The sequence below is a fragment of the Rhizophagus irregularis genome, chromosome 17, assembly GCF_026210795.1.
Source record: "Rhizophagus irregularis chromosome 17, complete sequence".
Lineage (NCBI taxonomy): Eukaryota > Fungi > Glomeromycota > Glomeromycetes > Glomerales > Glomeraceae > Rhizophagus > Rhizophagus irregularis.
Window position 1 is genome coordinate 4,179,659 of NC_089445.1, and position 11,078 is coordinate 4,190,736.

The 11,078-nt window shown below is 24.2% G+C and overlaps 1 protein-coding gene across 1 annotated transcript, besides 2 other annotated features; it reads left to right on the forward strand.

Moving 5' to 3' along the window:
* Positions 1–3,918: 3,918 nt before the first annotated feature.
* Positions 3,919–5,645, forward strand: OCT59_009601 (uncharacterized protein; the record flags this gene model as incomplete). The annotated part of the gene is made up of 1 exon (XM_066133692.1): positions 3,919–5,645. One exon carries the CDS (start codon positions 3,919–3,921, stop codon positions 5,539–5,541), a length of 1,623 nt encoding a protein of 540 aa, XP_066000109.1. The 3' UTR covers positions 5,542–5,645.
* Positions 5,646–6,992: 1,347 nt separating this feature from the next.
* Positions 6,993–7,008: a sequence feature (Short protein (OCT59_009602, UZO18286.1) was converted to a misc_feature.).
* A 1,102-nt stretch (positions 7,009–8,110) lies between these two features.
* Positions 8,111–8,181: a sequence feature (Short protein (OCT59_009602, UZO18286.1) was converted to a misc_feature.).
* The last annotated feature ends 2,897 nt before the right edge of the window (positions 8,182–11,078 follow it).

Below are 11,078 nucleotides of genomic sequence, written 5' to 3' on the forward strand. Positions count from 1 at the left end.
AATATAAATAATATATCGATATTTTTTCAAAGTATTTTATTAAAATTTGACTTAAATGAAATTACTTTATTAAATAATTTAAAATACATTGTAATTCTATACAAAATTTTATATACCAATATTAATCTACATTTTATTATTAATATTGGTATATAAATTTTCATAATGTACCGATATTTTGATATACTGATATTTTTTCCAAAAACATCTATATCAGTATATAGAGATTTGACTGTATAGCAATATTTCCAAAATAAATAACGTTTATAATTAGTCCAGAGCAAAGCAAAGGACTATATACTATTTGTGTCAGTTTCACAAATGTCGCCCACTCACTGTATGAGTTGATGGCCATCCATTCGTATTGATTCTTTCGGTTACATGTGATAAAAATAGAACAAAAATTGTTTATTTGATATTTTTTTTTTATATATGATCGGTCTTTTTTCTTTTTTTTTGCAAATAAAAAAATTTTTTTAGCTTTAAATTTAATATAAAAATCATTTATCATATGAAAACTGGTATGAGGATTGGTCTATATTTTTTTTATTCGAATTACCTGTGTTTAATTAAGGTTAACAATTTCGCTTTTCACTCCGGATTTCCAATGGTTACCGTTCCCTAGTTTTATAATTTAAGTAAATCCAATTAAAGATAAATAACAATTAAGAATTAAAAATATTTGGCAGTTAAGAATTGTTTATTTAAACCAAAGTTTTATGTATAATAGATAATGCTAAGATTATGATTTACAGTATATATGTATAGTATATTACTAATATTAGTCATCTCACCCTGTGTCTGACATTTTACCTGTTTATGCTTGATTTTCATCTGTCCTGTGCTTGATATTTTTATCTGTTCATGCTTGATGTTTATCTATCATGTGCTTGTTATCTGTTCGTGCTTGATGTTTTATCTATCTGTACTTGATGTTTTCGTCCAACTGTATTTGATTTTAATTTTATCTTGTCAAAAATTAGTTTCTTTGTCAGCACAGGGGTGATTAAGTTTAGCATAGTTTCTACACGAAGAATTTTTTTTTTATTTTATTGGCTTTTTTTTTATAAAACAATTTTTGTAGAGAATTTTTATTTTTAATATAGGCAAAGGCTTTTTTTGTTTGAAATTCTTTTGAGAATTTTTTTTAATAGGTAAGAATCTTTGAATTTTTTTTTTAATAGGGAAAATGTGTTTTTTTGATGGAAGATTTTTGTTAGAAATTTTTCTTAATTGGGAATATTTTTTTTGGTTGGGAATTTCATTAGAGAATTGTTGGTTGCAAATTTTTTTATTTTTTTGATGGAGAATTTTGTTTAGAAATCTTAATAGAAAAATAATAAGTGTATCAAGAATTTTGGCTTGAAATTTATTTTTTTAATAAAGAATTTCATTAGAGATCTTTTTTTTATAAAAAATTGATTGAAAATTTATTGGAAAATTTTTTATTAAATTTTACAATCTTAATAAATTTTTACTCCTCTTCATCTTCCCATCACTTCTTTTCATCTCCCATCGCTCCTTTCATCTCCCATCACTTCTTTTCGTCTCTCATTACTCCTTTTCGTCTCCCATCGCTCTTTTTCATCTCCAATCGCTCCTTTTCATCTCCCATCGCTCCTTTTCGTCTCCTATCACTCCTTTTCATCGCCCATCACTCCATTTTGTCTCCCATCACTCCTCTTCATCACCCATCACTCCTTTTCATCTCTAATTGTTCGTTTAGTTTTTAATTAAATTATTAGAAAAATTTAAATAATCCATTCGTTATTTAATATCCGAGGTATGTGAAATATTCAACGCGTCTATTTCTTTCATAATATTATCGGAAAAATCCATAGGAATAATTGTCGACTGTGCATTTTTATTTTTGGTACTACACATCATGTCCTATTTCTCCTTTTTGTTTCCTATCACTTCTCATTACTCTTTTTTACTCCCTTTCATCTTCTATTACTTTCCATTACTCCATTGTTATTTCATTTTTTTAGTAGCATCTTTCTCCTTGATCATTGTAATTTACTTATCTTTTTATTTATTGTTATTGTTTCTTTGATTTGTACACTTTGATAAAAATAAATATGGCGATTTTTTTTCTTTAAAATCGTAAATGTGTGACTTGAATTTAATATTTGCAAATAAAATTTCATTAAATAAGATTATTTTGAATAAATATGTTTGCAAAAAATTTTTTTTAAAAAATATCTTTTGCAATAATAACCAATCAAAATAGTAGATTTTCAGAAAATGTTTTTATGCCAATTATTTAATATTATTAATGATAAAAAGAAAAAACATTTCAAACAAATTTCTGGTATATACTTTTTTTAAAGTTAACATTATTTTAAAAACTTTTTAATTTATTTATGTTATATATGAATATTATATGATTATATAATAAGAAATTTGTAAAAAAAATTTTTATGAAATAAAAAATATTAAATTAAAAAAAAAATGCTAAAAAAAAAGTTAAAAATGGAATCAAAAAATACCAAACTAAAGAAAATTATTAAATAAAGTAAGATAAATTTTTTTAAAAAAAATACCATAAAAATAAATTCTACTAAAAATCAGAAATTATTAAAATGAAACAAATAAAACAAAAAAAAAATACTAATGATTAATTTTTATTTTTATAACTTTGTAGGCGAGCCAGCTCGAGCTTTTTCAAGCTGGCTTGTCAAGCATCAAGCCAATTTATTAAGTATGGCTCAGCTTGCAAGCCGGCTCGGCTCATGCGGAGCTTTACTAGTATATAAAATTTGCTTAATTTACTATGCTATTTAGGATTCTATCATGGTTTTTTTAGGCAGTGACATATATTAGCTAATATTATTTTAATAGTAACGTTTACTCCCCCACCCCCAGGTAAGATTTTATGACCAATCACAACCATTTCACATGGTTTATATTATGTGTAACCTAAGATTTTCTTTTACTCCCCCACCCCCTAAAATATTAGCTAATATATGTCATTGCCCTTATTAATGTAATTTAATATTTTTTAATTTTATAAAAAAAAAGATCTCTAATGAAATTCTTTAAATTCTTTATTAAAAAAAAAAATTTCAAGCCAAAAATCTCGATACACTTATTATTTTCAATAAAATTATCTATTACTGTATTAAGATTTCTAAACAAAATTCTCCATCAAAAAAATAAATTTTTTTTCAACAAATAATTCTCTAATGAAATTTTCAATCAAAAAAAAAAATATCTCGATTAAAGAAAAATTCAAAGATTCTTACCATCTATTAAAAAAAATTCTCAAAAGAATTTATATATCAAAAAAAAAAACTCCTCTTCTATAAAAAAAAATCTCCCTGTTAAAATAGATCTATCTAAAAAAAAAATCTTACCTATTAAAAAAAAATTCTATGATGAAATTTTTATCAAAAAAAAAAAATCTCAGTGAAATCTATTAAAGAAAAATTCTTTAATGAAATTTTCTATCAAAAACAATCCTCCTATTAAAAAAAAAATTCTCTAATAAATTCTCTGTCAAAAAATACTTTCACCTATTAAAAAAAATTCCCAAAAGAAATTCTTTATCAAGGAAAACTCCCTCCTATTAAAAAAAATTCTTAATGAAATTCTCTATCAAAAAAAATCTCACTTGTTAAAAGAATTTTCTAACGAAATTTAAGCACATACAGATAAATATCAAACACAAATATCAAGCATGAATAGGTAAAATGTCAGGCGGTGTAACATTTTGTCAATCCATGCACCCGCCATAGTTAGTCCAGCCATACAAAACATGATCGGATATACTATGATATCACAAATGATCGACAATAAATTGTGTATGACATGTATGAAATACCAATCGGAACGTTTACTCCGAAAATTAAACTTTATTTTGACAATTTTTTTTTTAAAAAAAAAATCATCCTTTTTATTTTTTTTGCTTACAATATGACATGTTCAAAAATATTTTCAGGAGATTTACCTGAATTAACAACTGAAATTATACAATATTTTCGAAATGATTTTTCAACATTATATACATGTATTTTAGTTAACAGATTATGGTGTCGTTTAGCAATACGATTATTATGGGAAAATCCATTTTCAAATCCTACTAGACATAATGATTTTATTAATCTTTTCTTACATAATTTAACTGAAGATAATAAAACAAAATTAAACAACGAATATGGAATTAATAATAATTTATTCCCTTCAAATACATTATTTAATTATCCTAGTTTTATTAAATGTTTAAATATTCAGAAATTTCTTTGGTCAATTAAAAAATGGGTTGCAAATATTAAAAATTTAACTGATAAACAAAGATATTTATTATCTTCACAATATATTAACCCAAATTTATTTAAAATATTTATTAATAATGAAGTAAATTTACATACTTTTGAAGTAATATTAAATAATGAATGTTGTAATTATTTTGACCTTTCTTTTGAATTAATCCAACAAAATCCTTATTTTATTTGTAATATTAAAAATTTTAAACTTTGTTTTGATGAAAATGTTGCAAAAATAACAAAATTTTATCCTTTTTTAAAATTTTTACATTCAAATTGTAATTCAATTTCTTCACTTAATATTAATATCAAATTATTCTTTTATAATAATAATAATTCTGATGTTGGTATTACTTTATTAAGTGAAGAACATTTACCAAAAATAATTAATTCACAAAAAAATTTAAGAAAAATTTCATTTGAAGGATGTATTAATTTTCCCTTGTATCATTCATTATTATCATTAAAAAATTCAAACTGTTCAAATACTTTAAATACCATCATTTTTCATCATATTAATTTTAAAGATATAACTAATATTTTAATTGAAGTGTTTGAACAATTAAATGTTTTGGAATCTATTCATATCATTTATTGTTCTTTAGATTCTGATTTTGTTGAAAAAATTATTAATGTCACTAAACCATTCAAATTGAAATCTTTATTTATAAGTGGTAATTTACAAATTGAACCAATAGAATCTTTGTTACAAAAATCTGGTGGTTATTTAGAAAATTTTGGTTCTGGAAGTGAATCAAATCAATTATTTAAGTTAATTATGAAATATTGTCCTAAAATTAAATATTTTGATTTATTTGATCTTGATAATTGTCATGATAATATTACTACAGCATTCAATTTAATTAAAAATATTGAAAATACTCTTAATTATCTTTCTATTGAAAGTGTTGATATTGAATTTAGTTCAATTGTTTTACAAAATTTAGGACAAATGCTTCCTTTTAAATTAGAATACTTAAATTTATATCTTATGTTTAATAATAAGGATTTTGAATTATTTTTAAAAAATTCTAATAATATTTTTATTAAAAAATTATCTATTAGAAATGAAATGCAAGATGAAGATATTTTACCTTATATAAAGAAATATATTATGGAAAAGAAAAGAGTTAAATATTTGGCTGTTGAAGTTAAAAATAAAGATTTATTTTCTTTAAAAGATGAAGTAAAAGAATTTAAATTATATAATATTGAAATTCAAAATTATGATAAGTTAGCTATTTATTATTGTGATTTTATAGGAATTTATTAGTTAATTTATTATTAAAATGAAAACAACAATGTAAAATTTGTATGTAACGTATATAAAATTTGTATGTATTAAATATATTTATAATAAATGGAATTTTTTTATTTAAATTAATCAATTTTTTGCAAAATTTAATAATAAATTATAGAGTCAACTTGAACCAAGTCACGAGTCAACCATTCCTAGAAAGTTCGAGGGTTGTTTATCTGGCGGGACGGTTCCACGCGTCCAACTTTAAATTATATGTTTTATCACTCTAGTTTAGAGCGATTGCTACATGCCGTTGTATTTTCGTTTTTGTCGTCGCCCTTGATTTATATATCGGTCGTTTTCTGTCTTAATTATTTTTTTTTTATACTATCATAAATGATCAATAAATTTAATTTAAGTGTGAAATGTGAGGAAGGGAAATTTTCAATCCCGAAATTTTGTGATCATGTGATCACGGAATCCTGGTAACCCTTGTAACAGCCGAAAAGAATTTCCGTAATGGGAAGGTTATATAGAAAATCCGCAAATGACGATCATTTATAATAATTGCGGGATTGTTTAATCAGCCTCCAATTCACATGGTTGTAAAGTAAATATTACCCACAATCATGTGATTTTCACTATGACCAAACCAATCATTTTTAAAATTTATGGTGCAATGATCGTATGATTTATATTTTAACAAATTTAGTTAATTTCTTTTTGCAGGGCTCATCCTTCTTGAATAAACCAGTTTAGGTGAGATAAGTATAAAACATTTAACTAAGCATTTAATATATACCGAATGAAGAAATAAAAGCCAACATTTAAAGTTTACCATCAGTTCAAAAAGAGATGACCATGCTTTCCATCTTTTTCAGCACATGTCTAAAAATTTTATCACGTTTTGTGGGCTGTTCGCATACTTCCCAAAAGTAGAATAAGATTATTTTTGTACATCTAATTTCTTAACCAAATAATCTCAAATAATTCAAATGGAGAGAAATTCATAATGTGGGAGGAAGTGTGGGACCAATCCAATTACACGGAATTTAAAAGATAAAAATCTTAATTAAAATTAGAATTTCGCATAATAATTTTTAATTATTGTTATATCAGATCAGGTATTTGATTTTCTCTTTTTTTATTTTATTTATTTTTATTTTTATTTTTTTTTTAATGATTTTGAGCCCTTCTGCAGATGTTTATAAAGTATCGTGTAACAACCGCTTGTAAAGAATGACCTTACGACGAATATATAGATAAATATTTTTAGACAATACTAGCAAATAATTACGATATCTCAAAAATCGATATCAATTGTACGTTAATTGAAAATTAAATTGATTCGCAGACTTTGTACAAGAGCACGAGTAATGGTCTAACAGAAGCTGCTTTTTGGGTTTATTATTATAAGCCATAACATAAATAGGCTATTTTCTTTTTTTTTGGGTTCTTATTATATTATCATATTAATTAATAAAATGTTTTCATTTTCATGTATTTCATTTACCTTTTTTAATAAAATTTGTGTAATCTTGAAATATGATCATTTTTAACCCTACAAATTTTTTCCATTGCCATTATATGTCTCAAATCCCACACGCGCGCGGACAAACGTCGGATCCGATTGGGATAATATAAATCTTTACAAACTGGATCAATTATAATATAATTAATACTGTATTACGGAATTTATCGAATTATTTACATTTTCCGTGAATGGATCCGTGAAAGGGCTCATTTTTACGGAGTTTTTACAGAAATAACGGATAAAATTTTTATAGGGGCTCTAAATGTAAGTTATGACTTCTGATTTAATGCAACTACAACTTTATATATTGTATACTATTTTACCGATCTTACCACACACGTTTAGTACAAAGAGAGATTTTCTCTTATTCTATGGAGCATATGGTAAATTTAGTGAATTAACCATGTCATTTATGACTCAAAGTCAATGTTTGAGAACTCATATTGTTGAATAAAATTGGAACATCTGTTAAACTGTCAATAAATCTAGGAAATTGCCTGATACACAGAATTGGAAAAAAAGCGAAGAAATCCGTAAGCATAAATTGGTTTGAGCATGTGCATATAATCTTTTTTTTTGAATTATATTTTCAGCATCAGACCAGCGGATTATTAAATTTAACATTTCCAAGCTATTAAATGCTTACTTGAACATAAAAGGAAACGCCACGCTTTCTTGATCCAAATGTATGTTGGGTCAACAGATTGGGTCAGATACCCGGCTGACACTGAGATTAGGTCATAAATTTGATGATCTGACCCGACCCGAACAACCCTATCAGGTCACCAATCCGCCAGGTCAGATTCAGAGCTCTAGTGTAAAAGAGTTATTTTTAAATGTGCCTGTTATAAAATTAATAAAATGATTTTATGTATTTTAAGAAAAAAATTATTTATTTTTTTCTTTTTTTTTCTCTTTAAGGTAAATGTTCCATGCGAAAAATAGATATGTGGTTCTGTGATTTTAAATTATATATACTGTAAGTAATAATATAATAAAATCCGCATGTAATCATATGTATTACGCAGATTATTTAACGATATTTACAATTATCTTTGCCACTTTAAGTAACTTGTAAAGTAACAAAACGTTTAGAAGTTTATTTATCATGTATTAAGAAAATTTTATCTGATTTATGATTTTTACTACGGTTGGATGATTGTCACATTTATGAAATTCTGGATGTGTAAATTTGTTTGTCGTACATGTATGAATGTTTGTGATCAACGTAATACATTTTACATAAATATTATTACCATATTCATTCAGACTATATTTTACTTTATCTTCCAATTAGAAAGAATTTTTGCATAATAATGGGTCAATATATTGGTAAAGGTAAAGCATATAGTATGAATACATAATGTAAATTGGAATTATTCAAAATTTTAAAACAAATTTGCAATATAAGAAAACTAGTTTTATGTAATGTCAAAGAACCTGATGAAGAAAGTGAACCTGGTGTATCAAACAAGCTGAAATATTGAATTTTTATTTATAAACAATTCAAATACTATCTATAATTATATCTTATATAATATGCAAATAATTTATACTAACTATATTATATTAAATATTTAGCTTGTAAGTCAATAATAGGCTATCTCATAATTAAATAATAATGAAATTACTCATCATTTTCATTGTATTCCATATAATTAAATAATTTATTTAATAATTAATAATAATACTATAGTTGGTAAGCTATTAGTTATTTAAATCCTTTTGCATAACATTTAAATAACTAAATTCTTTATTTAAACAACTGTTTAATAATTAATCATATTACAGATGGTAAGTTACAATATATATATTATATTTATTTGTTTAATACTTTATATAATTTAACTAATTATATTATTAATTTAAAATAACTAGATTGTAAGTAATATATATAACTTACAGTAAATACTTTTGTATTTATATATTTATATCTAACTAATTAATAATTAATAATACTACAGGGTGTAAGTTATATGATATCTATATTTTTATTATTTATATAATTTAAACTAACAGAATTCTCTATTTAAAAAATTATTTAACAATATAGGGAGTAAGTTATTTATTTAATTCTATTATTACTTATTTACATAGGCGATCGTGATAAATCAGATCTTGATAAACCAGATTTGTTGTTATTTTGAATTTTTCTCCCAGAACCAAATATGCCATATTAAAACAATCGGGATATACCAGATTTTATTAGTAAAGTCGTGATATTCATAAGTCAGATTTGAGATCAGAATTTGAAACTAATTTAGATATGGGATTTGAAATTGGAGTTGTCAGCAGGGTATGGGCTCTGCCCATTATGGCCAGGACCATGCTATGGCTCTTTACCTCTCAAAGATGCCAAAAATCATAATAACCTCCCTATCAATAATGATTCGTAATAACATCTGTAATATAAAAATATACCAAGAAACAGAGAAAACGAGGAAAGAAAAGGAATAAGGGGAAATAATCAGACTGTTATAAATGTTACAGATGTTTGAAAAATATATGAACTAAACCATCCAGGAAAAGTTTTATTTATGCACTCCCAGATCTGTAACTTTTTCAGAAGCATGTCCAATCATATGTAGCCTATAAAGCACAACTTCATCACATACTAAGTCTGGACTAATAGATCTTTTGGAAATGCTATTTGTACAAATCATGATGATACTGTTATATCCATTTAATTTATCTATTAATGATAATTGTTAATAAGGTAAAATATTTGCAATATTATATGTATATTAAAGGTCTGTATTGATCTCTATTTTACATTTACAACCTGACCTGGTTCGCACTTGAAAATTAACTTGAAGTACTTGGCCCAGTCTGGACTATTATTATATCAATTTGTAAAAACTTTTTCAAACTTTTTTTTAAACTTCTAAAAAAAATTAGCTAACTTAATTTTGGTCAGTTTAATTTCGGCTAGAATTAAGGTGATCTTGGCAAGAATTACGAAAATTCAGGTTTAACAAAAAATCATATGCCAGTCTGACTTAGTCCAGGCGAATTTTGAAAGAAAATTTGGCAACCCAAACCTAGACTAGGTCCAGGTTTCCAGATTCTAGATCCCGTTTACAGGTCTCTAATGTATATACTACTAATAATTTTATACTGTATTTTAATATAGTTAAAAATGCAATGTGAAGTTGATTATCATGCAAATATCATCTAATTTTTATGGATTTTTGCCAAATATTTATTGGTTATAAAGTACGCTGATTATGGGTTATTACAATCCTATTTAAAAAAAATTTCAATCTTGAATAGAAAGCACCCCAATTTGTATAATGAGAGAATTACTTACTGATAACATAATAATTTATGTACATTTGATTTTAATTTAATTACATCAATAATAATATATGTTGTATGTATTCATTTTAGAATACTATACTTTTGTACTTGTGCATCAAATAAAATAAAGTTAGAAGTCTTTGATTTATCAAGAAAAATAATTAATGTATCATATAATTCAGCAGATGTCCTTGGTGTAGTTTCTAATTGTTAATTGATCAAAATATTTAAATAATTTAAATTATATGTATATAAACAGCTATTGAATGAGTATAAATTATTTATCTTAATTTTATATGTTGGAAATGGTTTTATATACTTATATTATTACTGTGATAATTTATACCTAATAATTGAAAGAGTTATAAAAAAAAGTTTATAAGATTTATTTAAATTACAAACTAAGAAATTTGTAAAATATTTTACTACTCTAGCCTTAGTGTTTAAATAAATCTAAAAAGAATAAAATAAAGAACAGTTTCTTTTGAATGCATAATATCAAATATCACTTAAAAAAACTATAAAGTTTTTTTAAAAACAAACAATAATTAGTTAATTTTCATCAGTTTTAATATCTAAATAATTAAATATTAAATAAACTTAATTTCACATGAATAATTTGCAAGATTAATTCTTTCATATATCATAATACATACCTAATGACCCCAAATCCTTAATTATATAATCATTCAAATCTTCACTAACTAGCATTTCATTTGCTTTTATACTAGCTTGT